At 43.4% G+C, this 27441-nt stretch overlaps 1 protein-coding gene and 1 pseudogene across 2 annotated transcripts; one reads left to right on the top strand and one right to left on the bottom strand.

The window, feature by feature from the left end:
• The first annotated feature begins 3709 nt into the window (after window positions 1–3709).
• Window positions 3710–11168, top strand: LOC136522268 (protein YABBY 2-like). Of its 2 annotated transcripts, XM_066516101.1 has the most exons (6): window positions 3710–4091; window positions 7676–7801; window positions 8462–8591; window positions 9803–9851; window positions 10225–10300; window positions 10819–11168. In XM_066516101.1, the coding sequence occupies exons 1-6, from the start codon at window positions 4014–4016 to the stop codon at window positions 10930–10932; spliced, it is 573 nt and encodes a 190-aa protein (XP_066372198.1). In that variant the 5' UTR covers window positions 3710–4013; the 3' UTR covers window positions 10933–11168. The 2 variants fall into 2 exon arrangements, with proteins under 2 accessions (XP_066372198.1, XP_066372202.1); XM_066516105.1 differs by lacking the exon at window positions 7676–7801.
• Window positions 11169–14361: 3193 nt separating this feature from the next.
• LOC136538554 (uncharacterized) lies at window positions 14362–15364 on the bottom strand (annotated as a pseudogene).
• Window positions 15365–27441: the final 12077 nt, after the last annotated feature.

Raw genomic sequence — 27441 nt, 5'->3', positions numbered from 1 at the left:
TAAGTTATGGAATAGCTTCTCATTTAACATTTTTATTGATCATCTTAAGTTACAAAAATGTTATCTACACATTTTATCACATGCATTATTAGATAAACATGATGCTCATGACATGATTTGATAATTTGTTTAGGGCGTAATACCGAGGGTGTTACATCCACTGATCTCTAGATTAGGTGAAACCTAGATCTCTAGATCAGGTGAAACCTAGATCTCTAGATCAGGTGAAACCTAGATCTCTAGATCAAGTCAAAACTAAGTTTGGTAAAACTATGTTTTCATGGACAGTCCATTATGGAGTGATGGATGGTTTGTTGTGGCATGGCCGAAAACATGGCTTCTGCATAGATTTGATAGATAGTCCATCAGGTCGGGGGTAGTACTGTGCAGCTAGGGCTGGCTTATGGTCGGTCCGATCGTCTTTGTACTCACGGATAGTCTTTTGGATCCTAGCAGATAGCCCGTTGGATTGGATCGACTATGCCACTATGAGCTGTCTTAACATTTCATGGTGGCCAAATGTGTTCTTTGACGTCCCTCATTCCGACGGACAATCCACTATGAAATCACAAATAGTCCGTAAAGTGCCGATAGAACCTATGCTAAAGTGGTGTCTCTGGTGTTCATAAGTGCTAGGGTTCAACATTTGCGGAAGGTTCTCTAGGGGCATGTTAGGGACTTCGTGTGGGTGCTTGTGCAAGACTTGGTACAAGAGAAGCCAAGGTTTGGCCTAAGCTCTATGCATACTAGGGTTTGCACTCTTACACTAGGTTTAGATCTTAGAATAATATTGAGAGAGATATGATGATGGCTTACCCAATAGGTGTCTTGATTTATAGTTCGCCAAGCTCAAGCTCCTATCCTTAACTTCCTCACACCATGAGAGAGATCTCTTCGAGATTGGAGAGGATATGGGGATAACCTTTTGAGAGAGGGGCTTCTTCGTGCAAGAACATAGGGCATAGGGATTTAGGGATGAACACAAGAGATTGATCGAGGGGAACTCGAGCTTACACTTGAGATTGGTGAGATTGGACTAGAGATCTTGGGTTTCATCTCCTTATTCAACCATGAGCACTTCTCCACTCCTCTCCATCTATTTCCTTTCTTTTGCTCAAATGCTTGTTCTTGTTCTTAGATAGATAGATAGATAGATAGATAGATCATTCCTCACTTTCAATTTTGAGGCCGATCGGACAAATCATTTGCTTGGCCTCCTATGTTGTCTCTGGTATTTAACTCATTAGGACCTAGTAGCAATTTCTTCCATATGCATAAAAAGTATTCGAAGCCCTTGTAAAACAAAACATGAGTACATTTTAGGTGTAATAGAATGAGGTTAGCTTTCAATTGCTCACTTTGCAACCAATATACAATGGTAATTTTGCATACTTCCTTATTTTCTCCAACTTTTCTAACTGTTTTGGAATAAGGATTCCTGGCTCTAAATCACGCGACATCTCTGAAATGGCATCTTTCATGGTATCATCAGGTAATGTATTCCTAAAAACATCATTAACCACCTCTTCCCTATTGACACATGTTTCCTCAATGACCACCCCTGCCCTATTGACACATGTTTCCTCATTAACCACCTTTGCCCTATTGACACATCCTTCATTAGGATTGTTCTCATCATTGCCACCATAGTCATCCACTATGTTGTTACTAGAGAATCAACCAGTACAATAACCACATTTACTAGAGAATCAATCGATCTACCCAGAAATTAAATGCTTGCTAGCTAATAGTCTCAAATTAAATTGGTTCATCAAATTTTGGTAGCCCTCGTGAACAAGTCTATTCTATGCTACACTAAAGTAGAAACGATCGCCTCCTAAAATATGCAGCGATTTTTGGAGGCGGACAGACCATTTTAGGAGGCACTAAAAAATGTTCGCCTTAGTAAATCAATTAACAGAGGCAGGCCTCTTATGAGGCCAGCCTGAGAAAAAAGGCCGAGGCCCAGAAGACCCGATAGCTATGTTCGCGTATAAATACTTGAATTTAGGGTTTGAGCACTCATCTATCTCTCAACCGGCAGGCAAAAACTCCCTCTCCCTCTCTCAATCGGCTCCCTCTCCCTCTGCATGGTGGATGCATGGTGGCCATGCGGATCTCCCTCTCCCTCTCCCAGCCTGCGGTGGATCCATGGTGGTGGTGGCCCTTGGTGGCAGCGCATGCGCGGTGGCACCCGCGCCCCCGGCGGCGGCGGCTCCTTCACGGTCCCCGATCCGGCGAGCCCTTCTCCCCCAGATCTGGCTGGTTGCAACCTTTCTCCCCCCACATCCGCAGGATGGCACCGACTCCTGTGCAACCCCATCCCCGCGCAACCCTCTACCTGGCGAACCCTCCTCCCCTAGATCCAGCCGGCCACGTCCCTTCTCCCATAGATCCAGGAGGACAACACAGGCAGCAGAGGTGGACGCACGCTCATCGGGGCCTTCTCAGCGCGACGGACCTGCAGGGGTGACACCGGCGTCCGCGGTCGTGCGGGGCCTCTTGTGGCGGCAGCGGGCTCGCGGGCCTGCACTGTTGACGGTGGTGGTAACGGGGAGCGCACGGAGGTTGGCGGGCTCGCCGAGGGGCTTTTTTTATTTTTTATCTATTTTTGCAAAGAGCCACTAGGCCGCTTGCGTAAATGGTTATTAACACAGGCGTTGATTTATAGGTGGAGGCTTTGCCCACCTTGGTTAATGGTTTTTGGCCGCCTGCCAAAATTTATTGAGTAGTAGAGGTAATGACGGAACAAAGAAAGAAAGCATCTAACTAACTCCCTCGATCCTAGAGTCTTGGGTATAGAAGCATTCAAAAGTTTGAACCAAATACAAGATATTTTGGGGAACAGAAGGACAATTTCAGTAGGTTTGTATTGTTAAATGTCATTTATCAAGAAATCCCATCCCATTTAATTATTCTTGTGGATGATAGCGATTATACATGCATGGATTAATTTAATATAAATAGATTAAAAAAGTGAGGGGCATGTGTACTTCTTTTGCACTCTCTCTTAATTTGTCTCAAAAACTAGTATATGTTCAAGGGAGTAAATAAATAATCCCTCCATTCCAAATGGTAAGTCATTTTGGCTTTTTTTTAGATACATAGCTATTGGTATGCACCTACTAGATATACACTATGTCTAGATACATAATAAAAACTTTTTCAGCGAATACGCAAAAGATTTGTGTGTATCATTGTATTAAGTAGAAGAGTTTAAACGACAACGCGCTTCTATCGAGCGTCCGAAGGAGGTCGACATAAAACAGCCGTAGTAGGACTATCCTACCAAAAGATCTCCAGTTTCAATATTACATAAATGGAAAACAACCAAAACCAATACAGCGGTGCGACCTAGGAGGTGGCCTTGCGCCAAACTTTCTTTTTTGCGAAACAATAATTAGCTACATTTTGGAATGGAAGGAGTAATGTACTATGTTAGACAAATAATTAGCTACATGGTTCTATATTTATCCATGAATTTCGTTCTAATAACACTTGTCCATTTTGTACTCGCATGCGGAAGAGCACTTGTTAATGGACTAGGGTAACAATGTAAGTAATACGGAAGTTATTCGGACCAGCCAAGGAAGACAATTCGTTTCGAATTTGGCTGCTGAGTAGTCAGACAGAGAGAATCCTTCTAGACACGTACAGCGAGGCCCCAACAATTCATTGTGGCATTTTGCACCCACATCAACCCCTTCACATGAGCCAGAGAACAGAAAAGCCACTGCTCTCTCTGTCTCTCTCTCACACAAACACACACACACAAATCGGTAGTTCAATCTCTCCACTCACCTTGACATCTCTGTATTTACAAAGTTGTTGATGTAGGCTGTACCCTGCTGATTTGCTACTCCTATATATCGTCCAATCCTATCTGACCTCTCGATCTGCTCCTTGATTAGTTGTCCTCGCTTGGTGCCTGTGTATATCATCGCCCCGCTTGCTTCCTCTAGTTCTCGTTCTTATCCATCAGCTGTTTGCACAACCCAAGCCGAGCCGAAGGAATGTCGGCCCAGCAGATCGCGCCGGTGCCGGAGCATGTGTGCTACGTGCACTGCAACTTCTGCAACACAATTCTCGCGGTAAACCCCATCTGATCTCTCTGTTTGCCCCCTCGTTCTCTCCCTCTTTCAATTTCCCAGTTCTTCGCTAGCCTTTGCCTCTGAAGTGCAGATCTACAAGGAGTAGATGCATGAAATGATTGGCTGCGTGCATGCATGCATCATCGTATAGTTAATTTTGTAGGATTTGGCTGTTCCTCTTGCTGGATTTCATCTTTTGCTAGCTCTAAATTGTTTTGTAAAGGTCGAACGGAATTTCTGAATCACCCCCGTCATGTCGTCCTTCAATCTTTATTTTTGGCCAGAGTCCATTGAATTTTCTTCCTTCCCTTTTCAACTGTCGGTTTCAGTTTTTTGAATGGAAGCTGCTAGCTGGTTTCTTGTGCCTTTCGAATTTGACTAGTTCTCTTCACCATGGACATGAGGGGAGAAGGTCAAGGTCAACGGACATTGAAAATTGGATGCTTCTTGCCCCTTTTCCTCTGATCAAATCTTGGGAACAACATGATTAATAGCTGTCTTAGACGTAACTAGTGAACAACAGGGTGCTAGCTCCACTATATACATGCACCTTTCGTATGGTTCGGCAATTCCATACATAATCGCAAGTTTTCAAGCATTCTCGCCTTCTGTACTTTTTCTGAGAAACTATCATCCTTGCTGAGTGGTGGTCTAAGTATAGCAAATGATAGAGTTGTTTGCCTGGTGTATGTGATGTACATATATAGCTTCTCGAGCACCGGTTCGTCTTGCATATAGTCCGGTGGTTTAGTTTCAGCTACTACTCAAAACACAATATATTGAGCGTTAGATTTTAGGCATTTCCTACTTGAACTGCAACAAAGAGAGCATGCAATAATAACCATTAAGTCAATAAAAATTTTAGTGTGACTGTTTATGTTTTATTTTATATATAGACCATTCCTTACCCTCCTCCACTTCCTCCTCACATAAAGCTAAGTCGTCGTGTATAATATACTAATAACATATATATTGGTCAATATCTGTCGTAGCTTCCTCAAAAAAATATCTGTCGTAGCGTTTGCAACTTTTTATTCATGGAACAAAAAATTTCAATTAGGGAAGTTTGAACATGATTTACTGGAAAGAGTGCTCTAAAGATCAAAACTATTAACTGGAACAATAGAGGAAGAACGTAACAATACAGAAGCAGTATATACTGCAGGTGACTTCATCCTGATGCAAAACCGAAATCATTACTTCCTGTTTTTATTCTGCTTATTTTGCTTTCATGGTCCTGTGATTTTTTTTACAATTTTTTCTGGATTTTCTAGTTGGTTTATTAGTTCCTGCTTATGATATATATTGTATTCCAGAAACCTTATTGACACTGAGTACAAGAAAAAAAAACTCCACTCTGCTAAACACATTCACGTGTTTTCAAAAGAACTAAGGAGGGTTCTAGCAAATTGTATAGAATTTATGCTAGTTTAGCTTCAGTTTCCTTTTTTTTTGTACTTTTATTCTCTTGTGAGTTAGTGTACATAGTTCTTTCCATAGTCAGCCTTTCTTCATGGAATCATGGATGGTCAGTAACCATCTCAGTGTAAACATTGCCTATAAGTTTACTACTGTTAAAAAATCACTAGATTCCATCTAGCCTATTCATTACAACCAAGTTCTTCTTTCTAACTTATTCATTGAAAGTTCTTGCTGTAGTTACAGGAAATCCATACATTGACGATTACAGATTTTTCTTGCTGTACTATTTATATTTTTGTCTCTAGCATATTATGAAGTATATAGTCAAGTAGGATCTAGGTGGGCATGAATGCTGAGATTTTTTTTTTTGCATGAAATGGCTTATCATATCTTTCACACGTTATGTTCCGTTCTCTACACTTCAACGTAACTTGAATGCCGTTTTGCTTTCTCCAACGTAAATACTCCTTACCAAAGATCTATAATATAATAATGGTAGAGATCCTACATGTCTGTCCATTCAATCAATCACAAATGTGTAATGCTAGTATTGTCAGTATGTACTATGAGTCTGATTAATTAGTTACTTACATGAGCCTTAGACTGCATTAGAATTGACCATGCAGCATAACCCAAGCCCACGTACCAAATTTTTTCTGCATAGGCATGCCGGTTTTAATGAAATTTTGTTTGGTTGTTTGCATTTCGCTACATGTATGCACCTCCATTTCTAGTTGAGATATCATGTTTCTAGTAGAGATAGGTGGGATGATAAGAATATTTTATTTTTGTGTGCATGTCGGCTTGTGCAAACTTGCATTAACAATATGGCGTACTAGTTAACATAGCATTTGGCCTGCTTTGAGCACTGTGCAATTCTACGTAAGAGCCTATGCAAGCAACCAAACATAATCAAACTACAATGCACAAGCCTAGATACAAGATAAATACGGACAACCAATCCAATCAGACCCTGTAAGTAAGAGCGAGATCATATCTTTGGCAAGAGATCTTGCCTTCGCTGAAATCTGAAGAAGTGGCAGTACTTTTCTGCAACTCCAATGCCGTCTCCCTCTCTCTCTTAGACAAAGATAAAAAGGAGGTTGCTCGATCTTGTTGGCATCCCCTGCATGACCCCACTAATATATGCATATATTGCATGCCCGTGGTGCCAAAGTGGCTTCTGCATGAATTGTCACTATCTCTTGCATCGTTCTGATCTCCAAACTCTGTCCAAATATATTCTCTCAGTGTTTTGTGTGTATGTATCAGAGACGATCGAGCATGCATGGAGCAGAAAATATATATTTATATATATAGCTGCACGCTAATGCATGGATGATGAGTTCTCTAGATCACACGTCACATCACACACAATGTATAGGCATCACAAGACACTCCCCTCATGTGTGTGCAAGATATGAAGTGTGACAGATTTAACTCATCCTCCCCTCATGGAGCACGTACACACAATCATTTGTAGGGCATATATACGCTCACTTGTTTACTATTCTAGCTTAAGGCCATATGGGAGTTTGTGCGCACAAAAAAAAAGGTCAGCGTGAGGAATCAAACAAAGCAGTAGGCCCTTGCATTATTGTTTCTTCAGTTTGGGTGGCAGTAGAGTACTAGTGTGCACCAACAGTTTGTGTGGAAATAATGAAAATAAAATGGAAAGGGAAAGGGAAAGGGAATGAACACCAGTGCTGTAGTACGTTGGAAAAGAGTGCCCCAGTTGTGGTCTGTACAGGCTGAGGCACTCAGCAGCAGAGCCCTGATAAAAGTCATAGAGCAACAGTTTCGCAGGCAGCAGCCAGGCAGCGGTAACAGAAAAAGGAAAAGAGAGAAGGCGTTCCAGCACGATGCTTTGTGCATATATCATATACAAGCATCTTATGAAAAGGGAAAAGCAACAGTTACACATAGCTTTATTTGTGCATCATATACATCTGCAGAAGGCGTTCGAGCATGCCTTGATTTTACTCCTCGTTCTTCTGAAAGTATATATACTGAAATTTCTCCATTCCAATTTACTAGTAATATATATGAGTGGCAGTCTTTTTATTAGTTTTGTACAATAATGATGTTCTTTCTTCGAAAGCACTTGCTATCGCCTTCGCCCATGTTACCGATTTGCTTCTCGTGCATCGCTCAATCTGCAGGTCAGTGTCCCGAGTCACAGCATGCTGAACATCGTGACAGTCCGTTGTGGGCACTGCACTAGCCTGCTGTCGGTGAACTTGAGAGGACTCATCCAATCACTCCCTGTCCAGAATCACTACTCACAGGTTGAAATGAATAGCAACATTATACTAATTCGTGCAATGCATGATCTGTGCATGAAATATCAAGACTACTCTATAATAGACTTCTCTTCTAAGAGCAGCTAATATAAACCCTTTTGCCATTGCTTCAAAATTGTAATCATTCATATCAGTATATGTCTGCAAAGTTCAAAAAGAAACGTTACTCCTAACCTGTGTGAGTACTGTGCTAGCTTGTTCTGCATTTTTACTGTTACCGTATACGGCTAGACAGGCCAGATATTTAGACGGTTCTTAAAGGACAGCATATGTACGCAGAGATGCCGAAGATCTAGAGGTTGCCCTACCTACATATAGCTAGCTGGTAGCAGATAAAAGCCACAGTGTCAATGTGTGCATGCATGGGTCATGTCATGTTTCAATACTTTATACAGTAGAGACAAGCTAAAGCATTTGATCAGTACTGCTTTCTCAGTACATGAAAGAGTTTAAAGCTTGCACATGCTTTGGAACCAGATAAGTACATCTATCAGTCCTTACCATGAAACTTGGTGGGTCGATTATCAAAGTCTGCATACAACATATCAATAGCTCTGGAAATATAATGCAAGTACACTATGCACAGTTTTCACTTGAAAAAGGAGTATCACATTGATAACATGATTTTGTTTCAATTGGCGGCAGGAGAATTTCAAGGTTCAAAATATCAGCTTTACTGAAAACTACCCTGAGTATGCACCTTCGTCTTCCAAATACCGCATGCCAACGATGTTGTCAGCGAAAGGTGATCTGGATCATATGCTGCACGTGCGTGGTAAGATTGATTCAGATATGTGTATGCTATTGCCCTCTTTTTGTATGTAGAACCGGTTATTTTTTTGCTACCTAAATAAACAGTTCTGAACATTGGTTTCCTCTATAGATATTATTTTTAATGAGTAAATAAATTATATGCACATGCGATGAGTGGATGCAAGTTTTATAGGAAACCTTTTTTACCATATATAAACACATGCATGAAGAATCCAAAAAGAATCAAGAGCCCGTATTGAGTACACTAAATTAAACATTACTTATAAAATTTCAAACTTAAGCACAATGTGATTTTTTTGAGAGAAATAATGATGTGGCTACAAAAACTAAGAGTTTTTTCCTTTTAGTATTATATTTTGATTTTAAATTATTTCTTGCAAATTCATCCTTTATTAGTATCCCAACATAAATAGAGCCTACATCAAGTTTTAGATGATGATCAAATGGGGGGAAAGTTATAGTTGACCAGTAGTAATTATACAACCAATACAAAATTAGTTATTATGTGGAAAGTTTGTATCCTACTGGCATGGCATCACATAAGAACTCAGATTATGTGCACGATATTAAGTTAACAAAAGAATGAACTCATATGAGTGTCTCACTTTTACATCTTGTTTTTGACGAAAAGCAGAGTTAAAGGTCAGATATATCATCATCACCTCGAAGTTCATTGTGCACTGTGTGGTCGTGCTTATTTATTTTGTGCTTTGTTTTGACTCTTAATATTGAAATCACAAGTTAAAATATGAAAATACACTGCAAAAGTGAATTATTGTCCTTGCGAGTAAAACTAATACCATCAAGTTTAGTAACCATAATATGAAGTATTGTTAAAAAACATCTGGTTTCCAAAAGTGAATAAACCAAACATAGACGGATGTGTGCTTATTGTTTTCTCTGAAAAATAATACTAACTGATAAATATTCCAAATTCATATATCTATACCTCATGCTAGCTCTTCTATTTCTAGAACCACAATTTAATATAACACCAAAAGGTTTTCCCTAATGTTTAAGTTTTCCCTTGGTTGGTGTGAGGTGCTCATGAAGAGATTTCATGTGGTCTGTAAAGCACACTTCACAATTGTATTAACTATTATTTAACTATATTAGAGTGTTTTTTAACAAAGAGTGTGTTGTAAAATATGTATATGTGGTTTGTGTATGTCCTAGTAACTTCATGTGTCTGATATTTGCAATAAACAACAGCTCCGGAGAAGAGGCAACGTGTTCCTTCAGCATATAACAGATTTATTAAGTGAGTTGGACTGATCTAATTTCATTTCTATTATATACTCCCTCCGATTTAAATTGTAGGCCATTTTAGTTTTGTCCTAAGTCAAACTTATCTAACTTTGACCAAGTTTATAGAAAAGTATGTTACATAGCATCTACAATATCAAATAAATGCACTATCAAAATATATTCCGTAGTGTATCTAATGAATTTTTTTGGTACTGTAGATGCTTATGCGGTTTTTCATAAACTTGGTCAAAGTTAAAGAACCTTTGAGTTAGGACAAACTAAAACAACTTATACTTTGGAACGAAGGGTGTATGTTGTAGTTTGGTTTATTTCTAAGTAATAGTTTTATATAAACTAGTATTGAAATGGTGCATGCATTGTCTTAGGGAAGAGATACGAAGGATTAAAGCAAGCAACCCGGACATAAGCCATAGGGAAGCCTTCAGCACTGCAGCAAAGAATGTAAGTACATGGTTTGCATAGCACAAGTGTCATGTATCTCAAGATATATGGTGTGCATGTAAGGATAATTATCCCATGAAAATGAATTAGATGGGAAAATGAATGGAAATCGACATTGGACTTTATTAATAAAGATGTCTTAAAAATAAATCTCATTTATCTCAAGATTTAAAAAAAATGGTGAACAATGATTTTCTTGATTATCACAAAGTACTTATCAAATGTTTATTTGGTGATTAATTGTTCTCCTATAACTACTTGATGGTCCATACCATATGCTTTCCTGAATTATATTAACTCTATATCATAAACATATTGTGAAAGCTGGATACCACAATTTTCTTAATAAGAACACATTTAGTTATCCAACAAAATTTATTCATATCATCATTTTTGCATGAATTTTCTTTCTTCAAAGAATTAGTTAAGGTAAATAAGAGAATATATGAATTCCTTAGAACATTGTATAGAGTGCCTCCAAAGCAACTTAATCCATATTAATTGTATTTTCATTTCAGTGGGCACATTTTCCAAACATTCATTTTGGACTAGGGCCCTATGAAAGTAGCAACAAGCTTGATGAGGCCATCGGTGCAACGGGCCATCCCCAGAAAGTCCAAGATCTCTACTAAGACCTATATCCACATCGTCCTTTGTTTTCCTATTGTAAGTAATTTGAGATAAAATGTATCTTAGTTTCTGAACTAGTTTGTGAGTGGCGTACATATATATAGATGAGTGATATGATCATGATGTAAGGAATTAAGACGTATATATATGTACGAGGAGAACATGCTCCTAGTATCACGAAAGACTAAATAAGCATCACTGCGCCATGTTATTATCTATAATTATTGTTTGAAATAAATTGTCCTTTGTGTGATGTTTTTAGTGTTTATTTGTGCCCAACCTTTGAGGGTTCAATCATGGCAATGCAAAAGTATTACAGTTCCTCGTATTGGATAGTCCTAAACCCTATACGGGATGGATGAAAACCATGCAGGGTTTGGGGCAGTTTCATCCAAACTGGTTTGAACAAGGGGTTACAAAATCCTATGAGGATTATAAAATATATTTTTGTGTCTAGAGAATTATTAAATATTAGCATATGTTGTTGTTGCCGCTATTGTTATGTATTTAGAGATTTTATACTACTAAATAAAAGACAAACATTGTTGGTTTCCGAAACTGGCATCATTATGGGATTTTGAAGCCCGCAGTGGACAAACAAGAGTGAGCCATTGATGCCTTGACATTCGCTGCTGGTCGATTGAAAGTGATATGATATTGGTGTCTAAAAACAAAAGAAAAATTCCACCAACGAGGCTCCTCTGCCACCACTGGGGATGCTTCGTCGCTGGATCTAGTCGTGATTGTCTCACTGTGGATGTCGCCAAGGGAGCCCCCGCACCTACCTCCATTGCCGAGAGAGCTAGGAACCTTCATCGTGCGCAACAGAATTGTCCTGGCCCCATGCACCGCAATGGCCGAGGGAGCCTTGCACGCTGCAGGATCTGCCCTATCCATCGTTACCAAGGGAGCCCCATGTCGGTCATGTGCATCGCGCCACTGTGATCCATGCACCATCCGATCTGTGGTGGCTAGTTCATACATTGCGTCGGGCCCGTGTTCTCCTGTCGAGTTGGGCCGCTGAGAGAGGGAGGGAGAGCGTGTGGCGACCAATCTAGATGAGGGGGAGAGAGAGACAGGGAGGCCAGGTGGAGAATAAATTAAAGATGAGATCAAATCTGAATGGAAGTGACCACGGGCGGAGCAGTTGCATTGAATAAAAAAAATAGGTTCGTTCCCGATATCACTGACAATACTACTATCACCGTTGTTTGTAATTAGGCCCGGCAGTATTAATCTATTATCACTGTTAGAGTTTTGTAAAAACTAGTAGTGATTATAGAACTGACAGCAACATTTTATTTAGTGTTTATTACCAACAAATAGGCACGAAGATGTCCATCAACAGATCAAACCCACGTTAAAGCGTGTGTCTACCGACAAAGACCACGTTTCACCGTCTCCTGTACAGTAAAATTACCCCACTGATTCATATACTCCATACATTTCGAGCCCACTGTCAGACAGGTCAGGCCGTGTTGGTGGTGTACTTTGTGGGTCAGACACGTGAGTGCATTGAACTCGCGCAAGCTGCCGATCGAGCCGAACGCCGGCCAACTACTACCACACCATCCAGGTCCAGGCCACACCACACCACACCACTACTGGTGCTGGTAATTCCCTTGACCCCCGCGCCGAGCTGCCACTCCTGCCAGGCCAGGGGCGTGCCCACTGCCGTGCCATTTCCGATGCTTTGCATTCTGCACGCAGAGATGATGCAGTGGCTGGGATCGTCGTCGGAGTACTCGTACTGGGGTGCATGCAGGACGCGTGATCTGCTCCGTTTATTTTGTTTGGCGTCCATCAATTCCATCAATTCTAGCCTGATCGATGATGGAACTGAAACAGGCACACAGCACAGCATGTACACTAGCACAGAGCACAGGCGCAGGAGGGAGGGTGGGTAGGCTACCTATACGACGTCACAGCTGTAGAGCCTTGGCCGTGGCGTGGCAGTGGCACCGATATGATGATCCATGACCATGACCGGGCAATGCAAGCACGACGTACATGGTCGCATGCATGCATATATGGGATGGCCGGGCCTACGTCCATTAATCTCGACGCATGCATGCAATGCATGCTAATCAATCAGTACACGTACGACTCCTACATGGCGTGGGGCGTGCCATGCACCGATCGATCTCTTGCTCAGCTCATCAGGCAGGCTATGTAGCCCTGCCGCTCCGGTCTCTGGTGGGCTTCCTGCACCTGCTGTCCAGTACTCTTTGTCGCGTGACGAGACTCAAATTTCAAAAAATAGAAAACTCTTTAATACGATGTCGGATGAAGATAATTTTTATATATAAATTGTAAACCTCGATGAGATCTACAACTTTATAGTTTTAATTTTTTTTCATTTGAGGACAATAAGATGCTCGAAAAAATAATATAAAATTTCAGCACCATAATAATCGCCTACTAGCGCTTGCCGCATTAGAGCACTAATATATTATTTGTATGGAGTTAAATGAAAATACTTTTTATACCAAAGTTGTAGCTCTCAATGAGATCTACAACTTTGTAGTTTTGAGTTTTTTCATTTGAGGACGTTAAGATGCTCAAAAAAATAATATAAAATTTTGGTGTCTCTCAAAAATGTCAAAAATTACTGTTTATATACCAAAACCGGCCAGAAACCAGCCCAGGGTTGAAAGTTGAACGGTTTCAAGAGTTTGAAGGCCAAAGTTATCCGGTTTTGGAGTTCGAGGTTGAAATCCGGACTTTGGCGAGAATTCAAGGTTGTAAATTGGACTTTACCCTTTAAAGTTTATATATACGACTTGTTGGCACTCAAAATTGGCTGAAAGATCGAGGCAAACCTGGGCTGATCTAGGGAAAAAAAACCAGCTAAGCCGGTTTTAGTAACTTTGTAAATGCATAATGGACTCTACCTTTGTGTTCCTCTAATCGATGCAATCAAAAAGCTTGCATAGAACGTGTAGTTTGATGTCCGAATGAAGAAAATACGACTTCAGGAAAGTCCACTCGGCAGAGAAATCGCCAAATCGGCTTAGCCAATTTCCCAAACCAGTTAACCTGCGTCATGGTGGCTCGGCGACGTCGATGATTAGGAATTTAGGATACGAGATGTCGAGAGGAATTAAAACAAGGAAAATGAAAGCACGAGTACAAAATAAGCCCATTTCTTGGTTGTGCGTACATGAGGCCCCAGGGCCCAATTGGGGAAGCCTGTAACAAGGCAGCTGACAGCTAAGCCGGACATCCAAGCCCAGAGGCCCAGGACAAGATGGATGACCAAAACTTTTGTCAAATATGAATTTCCGGTCGAGAAAATGTGCGCTGCGCACGTGCACGTCCAAGGCTCCAGGTTTTCCTGTTACTTTCTCAACCACATTTCAAGCATTTTCTCTCTTTTTTTTCCGAATACGCACGAGCTCTGCATATCATTTCAATTAAAGGAGTTTACGTTACAAGGGATCGACGCCGGCTGAGCCAGGGCATTTCCTTTTTTTTTCAATCGTCACATTGTTTAATAGAAGTATATATACATTTTATTACATATACAGTGGCATCGTAGAAGAGAATCACTTTCTCTTCCAAAAAACCCAAAACAAAAAAGAAGGAAGGAAAACGAAGTTCGTAATCGTAGCATCGAACAGACAATCACGTTTCCTTCTCCTCGATCTTCTCTTCTTTCCGCGGAAAACGAAGGAAACCCGACCAAGAACGCGCAAGCAGAATAATAAGCACACCTACGCACCGCCGGAGGAGCTGGTCGATCTCTCGCTCGCGGGCCTGCCTGCTCCGATCACCTGTCGTCCTCGTCGTCGAGCTGCGACGGGCTCCTCCAGAAGCCGGTGCCGTAGAATCCTCGCCCACACCTCCTTCTCCAGCTCCCCGGTCTCCTCCAGCTCCAAGGCGGGCTTCACGGGCAGCGCCACGGCCGCCTCGGCGGCGCTGGCGTCCACCTCGACGACGCCGGCGTCGTCCACGAGCAGCTCGTAGATCTCCGTGGCCTGCCCCGCGGAGGCGGAGCGCCGCCGGCCGGCCTTGCGCACGCGGGCGGCCCTGCGGCACAGAGCCGCGGGCGCGCGCACCGTGGCGAGCACCACGACCTCCACCATGACGCAGGGGAAGCAGCAGCACACGGCGGCGCAGCCCGCCGCGGTGCCGCCGGCCACCTCGCTGCAGGTGCGGTGCTCCCTGATGTTGAGGTCGCTGTCGCAGCGCTGTGGAGGGCGGCGCACTGGCACTGCACCCGGGCGGCGCGGCGGGAACGCCGCTGACCGCCGCAGCTGGTGATGATGCCCCGCCGACAGCGGGCCCTGCTCCCGGACCTGCACGGGCTCCCGCGGACGCTTGGCGCGGGGCGTCGTCGGCCCTCGCCGCCGCCACGGCCACGGAGGTCGCCGGGCACGACGCCTCGTAGCGGCGGTGCTGGTGCGGCCTGTTGGACCGGACGGCCGCCATGGCGAGCTCTCTGGCTGGCCCTCGACGGCGCGGCAGCCCGCCCAAGATGGATGGGAGGCCGCGGAAGGAAGGCGTGGGCGGAGGAGACGGGGCTGGTTAATTATAATAATAACTGGGGCTGCTGCGGGGGCTCGCCTCGCCGGGGTCAGCGGCGGCGAAACCGGCAGGCCGCTACCCAATTTTGGCCGGTGATTGATGAGTAGAAACGGCCGGGCATCGAGCACAGATGGCATGGGAGCATGCATTGCGTGCACGCTGCAGCAGCAATGCGTTGGGCGTTGCACTTGCACGCGCGTTGAGAGCCAACAATGCAACATGCACATCAGTCGCAGCTGCGCCTACCTGGCCGGCCGTGCCAGACCAGACTGCCATTTCTGGGAATCCTTGTGCGTGCGGTCGTGCCAGAATCCAATCCATGGTAGAGTGGTACGCCGGCGGCATGTTCTCGCCGCGCGTCGATTTGGCCCGCCACATGTCATTGCCTTCGGACACGCTGACATTCCTCTGCCATTGATCTGATCAGCCGGCCATGCGGCAACCTTGCAGCTGAGCCGAGGCCAAGAATGCACTTGCACTCTTACAACGGCCACGGCTATCTCTACATACGTGTGTTAGTAAAGTTTCATGGTGTCACATCGAGTGTCGTATGGAGTATTCGGATACTAATAAAAAAATAAATTACAGAATTCTTCAGTAATCCGTGAGACAAATTTATTAAGCATAATTAATTCGTCATTAGCACATGTGTTACTGTAGCACCACGTTGTCAAATCATAAACTAATTATGCTTAAAAGATTCATCTCGTAAATTAGTCGCAAACTGTACAATTAATTATTTTTAGTCTATATTTAATACCCTATTCATGTATCTAAACATTCGATGAGATATGAAGTAAACTTTAGGAAGAGGAACTAACTAAAGTAAGCTTCAATGCTTCATACAGTCGCGTTCATGGAGAAAAAAAAGGAAAGAGAACAAAAGCTACGTCAAGACTACAGTCCTCTGTTGGAGATCTTCAATTCATCCGTTCCTTCCTTATTACCCAGCAGTTTTTCTCTCACCTTACCTGACAGCTCGGCTCAATTTCAGTTTCAGACAATTGAATGAAACCCATAATAGAAAGTCAGATCTATGCCTCTGTGAGACTGACATCCTCAATGTGCAGAGCTTTCCTGCGCGCTTCCCAGATAGCTCAGCTCAGCAACAAGTCAGTGGTTATCAAAATTCCTATAGTGACCTACTACCACATTCCTATACCTGAAAGTGAGAAACAATAACCGGAACATTGAAGGACCTTATCCTTTCGCCCCCGAGCTCTCCCCTCCTTTTATTATAGCAGTCGCTTGAGTTCTCCGTCTCCGGCCCCTCCCTCGTCTCCTATAGCGTATGAAAGCTCTAGTTTAGGTTTTGGTGAATTGATAAAACTCTAAGTGATTAACCTTAATTTATCTAAGTGATCATGAGATATGTAGCACTATTTCTATGTGACGGAGCAATGATGAAGATCATGATGATGGTGTGACCATGGTGATAATCAAGTGTTTGGACTTGAAAAGTAAGAAAGAAAAAAAAAACAAAAATCTCAAGGCAAATGTGAAATTTGATAGGAGCTTTTTGTTTGGTGATCAAGACACTTAGTGAGTGTGATCACATTTAAGATCGATAGCCGTACTATTAAGATGGGTGAAACTCGTATCGAAATGCGGTTATCAAAGTGCCACTAGATGTTCTATCTCATTGCATATACATTTAGATCTAGTGGAGTGCTAACACCCTTGAAAATATTTATGAAAATATGCTAACACACGTGCATAAGGTGATACCTGATTGGCATATTTGAGCAAGGGTGGAGAAGTTAGTGAAGTAAAAGAGGTGATTGTCACTGATTTTCAATGACCGGACGCTGCTCTCGCAGTGACCGAACACTGCTCTCGTAGTGACCGGACGCTGCTCTCGCAGAGGCCGAGGCCGTGTAACCTAGGGTATTGCACCGGACATTGTGAAGGGTCCGGTCGAGATGCACCGGATGCGTCCGGTCACGATTTGGCCGCTCGGTAACCTCTCTGGAAGTGACCGGACTCCAGGGCGTAGATGTGTCCGGTCATCTCAGCAGAGCGTCCGGTCACGGCGTTGTAGTGGCGCGCACGCATGGCTGACTTGGGACCGGCGTGTCCTGGTCTACGCGACGGCGCTTCCGGTCATGACTTAAAGCACGCGAGAACGGCTACTAGCTAGTTGGCATTGCGCGGCTGGCATTTGAAACGGGTGTGACACATGGACGGCATTGGATGATCGAATGCTGAGGCATGCGTCCGATCACATCTGATCGGTGCGTTCGGTCGCCCCGACTTCGGCTACAGTGAGAGCCCAACGGCTCTATTTCATGGGGGCTTCTATTTAAGCCCTATGGCCGGCTCAAGCTCGCTCTCTTAGCCATTTGTATTGACATATCAACCTTGTGAGCTTAGCCAAAGCCCTCCCACTCATCTCATCATAGATTGATCATCTTGGTGAGATTGGGAGTGAATCCAAATACATTGCTTGAGTGATTGCATCTAGAGGCACTTGGTGTTCGTGTTTCGCTACGGGTTTCGTTTATTACTTTTGGTGGTTGCCGCCACCTAGACGGCTTGGTGTAGCGAGGATCGTCGAGCGGAGGAAGGTGGTTGTCTTTGGTTATGATCGTGGTGATTGTGAGGGGTTCTTGACCTTTCCTGGCGGAGAGTCAAAAGGTACTCTAGTGGATTGCTCGTGGCTTGTGTGATCCTCATCTTGTGTTGGTTGTGCGGCACCCTATAGAGGGTTTGGCGTGTGATGCCAATTAGCGCGTGAACCTTCAAGTGAGTGTATCACCACAACGAGGACTAGTTTGCCGGCAAGCAAATGAACCTCGGTAAAAATCTTGTGTCATCTTGTCCGAGGATTTCTTTGTATTCATTGTGATTGATTGGCTTCATCATTGTGATTGGCTCAATTCCTCTACACGGCGGTATAATCATCACATCCCCTACCTTGCATTTACATTTCTAGTGTTGCTTCGCTCTTTAGTGTAATTAGTTTTGAGAGCAAGCTTGTGTCGGGTCTAGTAGTTAGTGTGGCTCTTTAGTTAGTCTTTGAGAGCACACTAACTTAGTGTAGTGACATAATCATTGTGTGCTTAGAGATCATAGACACTAGAATTGTGGTAGGTGACTTGCTTTTATTAGGCTAGCACAACACTTGCTTCACCATTTAGTTGTCTAACATATTTGCTAAGTGTTGTTGTAGAAATTCATTAAATAGGCTATTCACCCCCCTCTAGCCATTAGGACCTTTCAGCATCCTCGTCAGCGGCGGTAGGGAGTGGGCCAGCCCCTTTCCTCTTCTATACATAACATATTAGCTTTCCTAGTTTGTGTGTTGCTTGCTTGTCTGGATGGGCCCTGTTGGCCAGGTACGTCCCAATAAAGTCGCCTTCCCATCGCCCTTGCTGGACCTGTTGTCCATCTTCCCCTCCCCCTCACCCATGGGTCCGGCTATCGCTTCCTCCGCCTTGCGCCCCCAGTCAAAGCAGTTCTGAACTCTTCAAGTTCGAGTCTCCACCGCTCGTTCTGCAGTGATCCATTATTGGGCCCCTACTCTAGTCTCCACTGTGCATCACGTATCAGTCCCTGGATCAATAGTTGTATGTATAAATTGAACAAGATTGATATAAAAAACCATACTTTATTGATAACGGGGAAAAACACATTACAAAGTTCATATACACATAGCTTGGGCCAGTGGCCTTTTAACAGACATTGGCCAGAGTTCTAACACAGCGGTCCTATGACGTCATGGTTCCATTCCTATAGGCAACTTGGAGTATGGACGTAAACCTTATCCCTAAGCTCATTCCCATGTCTTTAATCCTGGTGGTCCTAGTTGAAAGGTCCTAAATGGCGAGAGGGGGTGAATAGCCTATAAAAATTCTCTACAAAATACTAGAGCAATTGGTTAAAATAAAGGGGATTGAGTACATAAAGTACTCAGCAAGCCCTAACTTTAGGGTAAGGTGAGGTGGATGGCGTAGGCTATATGTGGAAGTGGTTTATGGTGGTGGAGGTGATTATGTTAGGAATAGAGTTATATAAAATGGGAGTTTGGACCCTGGGAGAGTATTAACCCTTCTCGTCAGTTCTCAGAGTTTATAATTAAGTTATAACTTACCAAATTAATAGTTTCATTACACATAAAAGAATCTAATCATTTGAGACCTCATCCCAGCTGTTGCCAATTCCAAGAACGTGGCTATTTAAATAGATTCAATACACTCTATAGAGGCTGTACACTTTTCCTCACATGGTAAGCATAGCCGACACCAGGGCCAGTGGTGCAACAGGCCTACTGAGATCTCATATCCGGATGGAATGGTCTTAGATATCCATACAACACTACCACGGTCTACTCAGGGGTTGCAGAACCACACAGAGTTTTGGATGATCACACAACATCCAATTTAATAATTAAGATGATCACACAACATCTAGTTTCAATAAACAGTGCTCGCACACGGTACAACAATAATTTTACATGGAAGAACACATAGCAACTATGACGACCAAACCACGGAAGATCACCCAGCATCCGTGTCTTCTCCTGATAGTCCGTTGCCACTCCTGGCCTCCTAGTAGTAGCTGTACTTCTACCTATTGGGGTGTGAGACCAAGTCTGCCCATATAGACATTATGGAATTCTGGCTAGGCAAGATGGCAAATGAATCGGTCCTTATATGACCGAAGCGAGTATCTCCCAACAAGAACCCTTGCTAGGTGAACCTGCCAAGGTAATCCACAACACGTGAAATACCACCACTCGCTCCCGTTGAAAATAAGTTTTGGTTCACGAGGTTATAATTCATTTTAGCACAGTTCTTTTTCTTAAATTCATTCATATCATAGAGCTCATAAAATACCATAAAAGCTCTAGCATATCACCAATATTCGTATCATACCATGCAAGCTCTTATTATATCATAAATCATTTATTCATGCTGAGAGTATGTGAATAATATAATTAAGTTTATTAATTAATTAATGGAAATGGAAAGCGGTGGGTTATATGGTGGAGGTGGTGAAATATGGTGATGGTGGAAAGGGGGAATTAAGATGGATGTGCCAGTAATAGATGGAGGGGAAAGGGGTAGGGGAGTTATAAGATCTAGATTCTAGAAAAATAGGTGGTTACTAGCATTGCAGGCTATTTCTTTGAAGGCAATAGGAGCCTCTTGTGCCATTTACCCTCCTAACATATCTAAATTAATTTCAAAATGTCCCGCTTCAAACTTCATGCATCAGTTTCACTCTACAAAGATGATGTAATCTGCCACACTTCTAGCTCATACAATTTTGCCCTTTAGAGGAGGAGTATGAAAACCATGCTAATATTAATATTCACACGCTTTGGTATAGCAACTGCTAGATGTGTAGGAGCGAAAAATCACATTGGCTTCTCAAGCAAACCTAGTGACAAAAATAAAAATAGGATTGCTAATCAAACCAACTGAGAATTTGGAAAAAAACTGCTAACCTGTTGAAAGGATCTAGCAAGTGGCCTAGAGGGGGGTGAATAGGCATTTTTCTAAAATTTAATCAACTTCACAAAACCAATCAGAATGCGAAACCTCCGGGCCTGAGCCTGGAGGTTCCGGGGTATCGAGGTTCTGAGGCTAAGCGTGGAACCTCTAGGATCAGAGTAAGAAATCGATCTACTACAGAATTTAACGAATGAAAAACTAGATCGAATGTAATACCAGCCTTTCTAGGGCGTATGTTGACCTATCCAGACCAGTGGTTGCGCCTAGTTGTTGAAGGATTCAGTAGATCGGGATGAAACCCTATAAATCAATTCAAAACACAAGTAATGGAAACAACAACTAGCAATCACAAAGGACACGAGGATTTATCTCGTGGTTCAACTCATCATAAAGGCTTGTCTACGTCCACGTTGTTAAGGTTAGCCACAAAGGCTATGGAGTCTTTTTCAACTTGCTCCTCTTCTCCAACCTATCACCAAGGAAATAGATTGGAGGGTTCCACTAAGTCACAAAGGGTATTACAAACGTCCCGGTACTCAGCCACAAAGTATTGGGAGCTCCCGATGCGACCACTAGCCGTCTAGGAGCCAAGCTCCAAGAATAACGAACACACCAAGCGGCTAGAGCTTCACCAAGTGCACAAGAATGGAGAAGAAGGATCTTCTCGAGCTTTCTCACTCTCTAGAGCCAAATCCCTCGAGGAATCACGGAGATCTTGAGCAAGGAAGTTGGGAGCACTAAGCTTGAGAGAGAGAGAGCTTCTGTTCGAAGTGAATGAGTCTGAGAGGAAGATGACCGTTGGGGGCAAAGGGGTGAGGTATAAATACCCCCACTGTCACCCACAAAATGGTCAGGTCTGACAGACCCTGGAGCCTCCGTGTCAAGACGTGGAGGTTCCACACAGGCCAGAGCAGATAAGAATTCAGCTCGGTTGGCTTTTTGTGGCTAGGATTATTTGAGATGTAGATGAAGTTTTGAGCACTTGGTTCCACCTAGCACACATTAGTATCCCCCTTGATAGTACAACTTGTCCTATAACTCAATTTCAAAATATAAAAGAAGTAAACTAGCTCTTTGAGCTGTTGCAAGCCTTCCAAGAGAATTGGGGGGGTCTCCTCCTTTGTTTCTTTGGACCCACAGCTGAAGATACTCTGTCAAACACTTAGAGAAGCCATTAGTCCTTTAATTATATCGTCAACATCACCAAAACCCACTTAGGGCTTGATTGCACTTACACCTGTACCAAGTGAGAGTAGCCAAAGCAGTATTCAGCTCTTTACTATAGTCTACTGACATATTTATATTCATGTCTTAATGCCAGCAACCTTGAATTACAGAGATATAAATGTCATATTTTAAGCAGGCTTCCATCATATCAGATAAAAGTAGATCCTAGTACTAACACTAAGTTTGAAATGACCCGTAGACTGTGTTATAGTTCCTACTTCATAAACTATACCCAAACCTTTCACTATTAACACAACTCATGAAATAAGACTACACAGAAACAATGGGGGAGCATAATCTATTAGCTTGCTAAGAAGACTGAATGACAACCCTGATAGCTTCCTCCTTAAAGTAGTCCCCAAAAGACCAACTCCCAAGCATTTCCATGAATCGATGGTAAGTAGTGTCGCTTCTGTAGTGATCAATCACGTCATTGTCACCACTTGCAATAATGCACCTCAGTGAAAAGTAGGTGCGGTGCCTCCCTCTAACATTAAGGGTCCCCTTGAACCGTTTGAAAATAGGAGAAAAACATCAGACGAACCGTGTCCAGCGGCCACTCCAACGACGGTGCTATCGCCATTACCAGGGATCAATGTTTTAAATAGCGGGCTATTTAGCGGCGACCTTCTCCAAAAGCTATAGCAGGATATAGCAGAAGGATGGTTTTATACAAAACATAAATTTTTTTAATGAATTATGCATGGAAATATTTAACTAGACAAAAATTTTATGAACACAAATACTCAAATACATGTAGAATATCTAGGAGAATATGTTTTCAAGTCTATTATATTGGAACCAGCGACACATATACAATATCTAGGAGAATATGTTTTTAAGTCCATTATATTGGAACAGATTGTTTCGAACAGTTGAGAGAGGTTGGAGAGAGCTCGGCTTTGGAGAAGGGACACACTAGGGTTTTCAACAAGTGGAAATGAGTGGGAGGAGTTCCCTTGTCTTCATGCCCTTGGGACACTTATATAAGCAATGACTATTTACATATGGCCCCTTGGTGGGGTTGGATTTCATATGACACTACTCTGGCTACTAGTTGGGCCTCTTTTAGGGCTCCCCGAACATCGCCCCCGACAAACATTTTGGTGGGAGGGGCTTCACCAACACTTCAGCTTATACAATGACTCACTCACACCAACACTTCGACATGAGGGGTCTCAATATTATCTTCAGCCACCGCAATGACTAACCTTTGATGCCAACATGTAGAGGGACTTCTCCAACATCTTTGATGTTAGCACCAACAACATATCATAGTCAATATCTTCAGCAACTACAACAACTTGCCTCCGCTAAAACTTTGGCATGAGGGGCTTCGCTGACATCTTCAGGATCTACACCAACATTGCCTTCATCAACACCTTTGGCATGAGGGCTTTTGCCAACATCTTCGACATCCACCACAACTTGCCCCCGCCAAAACTTTGGCATAAGGGGCTTTGCCAACATCTTTGGTAACAATGGTGGCTCATCTCCACCAACGCTTTGGCAGGAGGGGCTTTGCTATCATGTTTGGCTGCTACAATGGCTCAAGAGCTAGGGGAGCATACTAGAGGACCCTGCAATCTGTAGGGTGAAGTCTTTTGCCCAACGTTTATGAGAGAAAATCTAGAGGCTTCACGGAAACCTTTAGCTACGACTACGATGACTACAATCATTCATAAAGAAAAGGCATGTCTCCATGTGAAGCCTTAGACAAGAAGGTCCTGAATGTGAAGATCTACATGCCGAGAAGGTCCTAGAGATGAAGATATACGCAATGAAAAGGTCCTAAAGGAAAAGATCTACACGCCAAGAAGGTCCTAGAGATGAAGATCTACGTAAGGAGAAGGTCCCAAAGGTAAATACCTGTGCGTTGAGCGAACCTAACAATCCATGTCATAGAAGCGATTGAGGAAGCCGAAGCTCGTATATGAAGATACCGGGGAGATTGACATAGAAGCACTTAGAGTAGCAACCTTAGTTAGCACTTGTATAGGCTAGAGTCGTGTGCATGCTCTTTTCTACATGCCCATTTTCCCACAAGGTTTTGGGATGAAATTTTTAGTGAGGCGCACATGCATAGGTTGCAAAGGGCAATCCCCGCGACCCGGGTTTGAGTTCTATTTACGCCTCTTCTAGTATGAGCATCTATTAGGTCATGTTGTACCAGGAATAACCCAATAGCTGAGGGGCTACTATTAAGGAAGCCCATGAGGTATTGAAAGCCCTAGTTTGGTTTTGGATAATTGATGAAACCTTGGTGTACTAACCCTTTGCTCTAGGTGATATGAGAAAGGTTGGTACACAGCAAGTGGTGGAGCTAGATGATGGCACTTATGGTGATGGAAGTGGCCAAAAGATGAGATCAAGAGCTCCAACTTGGAAAAGAGGAAAGAGAAAGACAAAAATGAGCTCAAGGCAAAGGTATAATTGATAGGACCATTTTTGTTTCACCAATCAAGATAACATAGAGGGTGTGATTGGGTTTAGGATAGATAGTCATACTATGAAGAAGGGAAAATCATGGTTAAAGCGGTTATCCAAGTGCCACTAGGTGATGTCATTCATGTATATGCATTAGGACCTAGTGTGGACTAACTTAACCCTTGGAACTTGGCTTAAAATGTTGCTAATTGACGTACACATGTGTTGAAATACTTGGAGTTGCACACATGCACAAGGATTGAAGAAAGAAGTTGAAGAGGAGGTGTTCAGGGGCTCCACACGCTAGTTGGGGTGGAGTCCAGACCATGGCGCATGGGTCCGATACTCAACCTGGCCTAGCCTGGCGTAGAGGAGGCATAGGCTCCAGACTCTGCGTGGCTGAGCGTTCGAACCATGGCCGCAGGGTCCGGTTGCTGACCCTAGCACATGTGGCATGCTGGCATGCTCCGGACTTAGTCCGAAGGTGGGTCCAGACCATGGCGTAGTCCGAAGAATTATTTTCAACAAATAGAGACTAGCCAAAACCGTTCAGACTTAGTGGTCGTTGGTCTGGAGGCAGGGTTGAGACTCAGTCCGGAGTCAATCTTGGCTCTCTAGACCTCTCTGTTGTGGTTCAGACTGTGGTGGCGTTTGGTCCAGACCCACAGTCCGGAGGCTCAGTCCAGAGCGTGGCAAAGAGGCGTTGGTGCGGCAACGGCTACTTGGACACGTGGCGCTCGCAGATTCAAAGCGGGGAGGACCTGGACCGGTGGAGCTTGGTCCGTACCATGGGTCCAGAGCTCGGTCCATAGGTCCCTCGACAAGGTAACGACTAGTGAGCCACTTGGGGCTATAAATAGAATTTGGCCAGCTTGGGCTCACACTCTTGGACACTTTGATCATTGATACATCCTTGTGAGCTAAGCCAAACCTCTCCCACTCAATCTCTTGCTTGATTGTGCATCTAAGTGAGTTGGGAGTGATCCAAAGTGCATTTGCTTGAGTGATTGCATCTAGTGGCACTTGGGGATCAATTTGCTGCGGTTTTCTTGTTACTCTTGGTGGTTGCCGCCTCTAGACGGCTTGGAGCAGCGGAGGTGTTTTGGCACGAGTTGGTGATTGTTCGTGGCCACTCCCGGTGAACTTGTGAGGGGTTCTTGGGCTTATTTCCTGGTGAAGCGCCAAAAGCTGCTCTAGTGGAATGCTCGTGACTTGTGTACCCCCATCTTGTGTTGGTTCTTACAACCTCCCTATTGTAGGGTTTGGCTTGTGTGTGCCAATTAGCGCGTGAACCACCAAGTGAGTGTGTCGTCACAACGGGGACGTAGCTTGCTGGCAAGCAAGTGAACCTCAGGATAAATCTTGGTGCCAATTGGATTTCTTTGTTATCGATTTATCTCTTGCCGGCTCGGTATAATCCACTACTCCTCTTGTACTTATATTTTTAGTACTACTTGTATAGGAGTAGCAAACTAGTGTAGCTTAGTTATTTAGCTAGAGGTAGTTAAGTAGCCCTTCTTGTTCTAGCTAGCTCACTAGCTTAGTTAAGTAGTGACATAGCCTTTGTGTGCCTTAGAGATCATAACTAACTAGAATTGTAGATAGGTGGCTTGCCGTTTGAATTAGAGCTGGAGCAAAACCGCATTTTGTCATTTAGTTGTCTAACCGGTTGTTCTAGTGTTTTGTAGATAATTTTTATTAGGCTAACCCCTCCCTCTAGCCATTTAGGACCTTTCAAGTGGTATCGGAGCCGTAGTCACCATTGATTAAGGCTTAACAACCTACGGTGTCAAAATGACTCAAATCGACCTTATAGGGAAGCCACCACACTTCGACGGCACAAGCTATGACTACTTGAAGAGAAAGATGTGTGCACACTTGAAATCAATCAATAGAAAGATATGGGAAGTTGTGGAGAAGGACTTTGCGGTGCTTGATCCATCAAGTCCAACCGCAAGAGAAGAAGAAAAGCTTCAACACAATGACATTGCTATCAACCTCTTATATGAAGCTCTTGATTTGAAGGTGTTTGAGCAAATCAAGGATTTTGAGAGAGCTCATGATGTGTGGACAAGATTAGAGGAATCATATGAGGGCACCAAGGCGATGAAGGGTGCCAAGCTATACATGCTCAAGGACAAGTACTCATCATTCAAGATGAAGGAAGATGAAACAATCCCGGAGATGTTCCATAGGCTCCAAACAATTGTCAATGATTTGAAGAGCCTAGGAGAGAAGGTGGAAAACAAGGACTTCTCACACCAGTTCTTGAGATGCGTACCACCAAAGTTTGACACTTTGGTGACTATTCTTGTGAGAGATGACTTGGATACAATGACCCCAAACCAAGTACTAGGTGATGTGGTCACACAAGACATACCATGTGGAACGGGATGGGGACATCAAAGATGAAGAAGAGAAGAAGAAGAGCGTGGCATTCAAAGGCCGGCACATCATCCAAGAGCAAGGGCAAGGCAAAGAAAGAAGTATCTAAGTGATGATGAGCAAGCTAGTGGTGTTGATGAAGATGAAGAAATGGCTCTATTTGTGCGCCGGTTTGGCAAATTCATGAAGAAGGGCTATGGTGCAAAAAAGAGAAGAACACATGCTGTCTGCAAAACTGCAAAATGTTGTCCTAGTTCAGCAGCCATTCATCAAGCAAAGTCATTGGTATACCGAGCCTTCTGGAAGAACACATCTATATGATTCCTGATGCAAAGTCAGTGGCAGTTGAACAAGTCTTCACGCGATAGTTTATCGAAATCCCTGTCTTCAGATCCCAAAATTCAGCAAGAGGCCAATTCTGCAACGAACAATTCAGATTCACGCAGAAATAAAGAGGGACTACTAAATGGTAGACTACAGTTT

The sequence above is a fragment of the Miscanthus floridulus genome, chromosome 2 (assembly GCF_019320115.1).
Source record: "Miscanthus floridulus cultivar M001 chromosome 2, ASM1932011v1, whole genome shotgun sequence".
In the NCBI taxonomy this organism is placed as follows: Eukaryota; Viridiplantae; Streptophyta; class Magnoliopsida; order Poales; family Poaceae; genus Miscanthus; species Miscanthus floridulus.
This window is presented reverse-complemented; position numbering and strand designations above follow the sequence as displayed.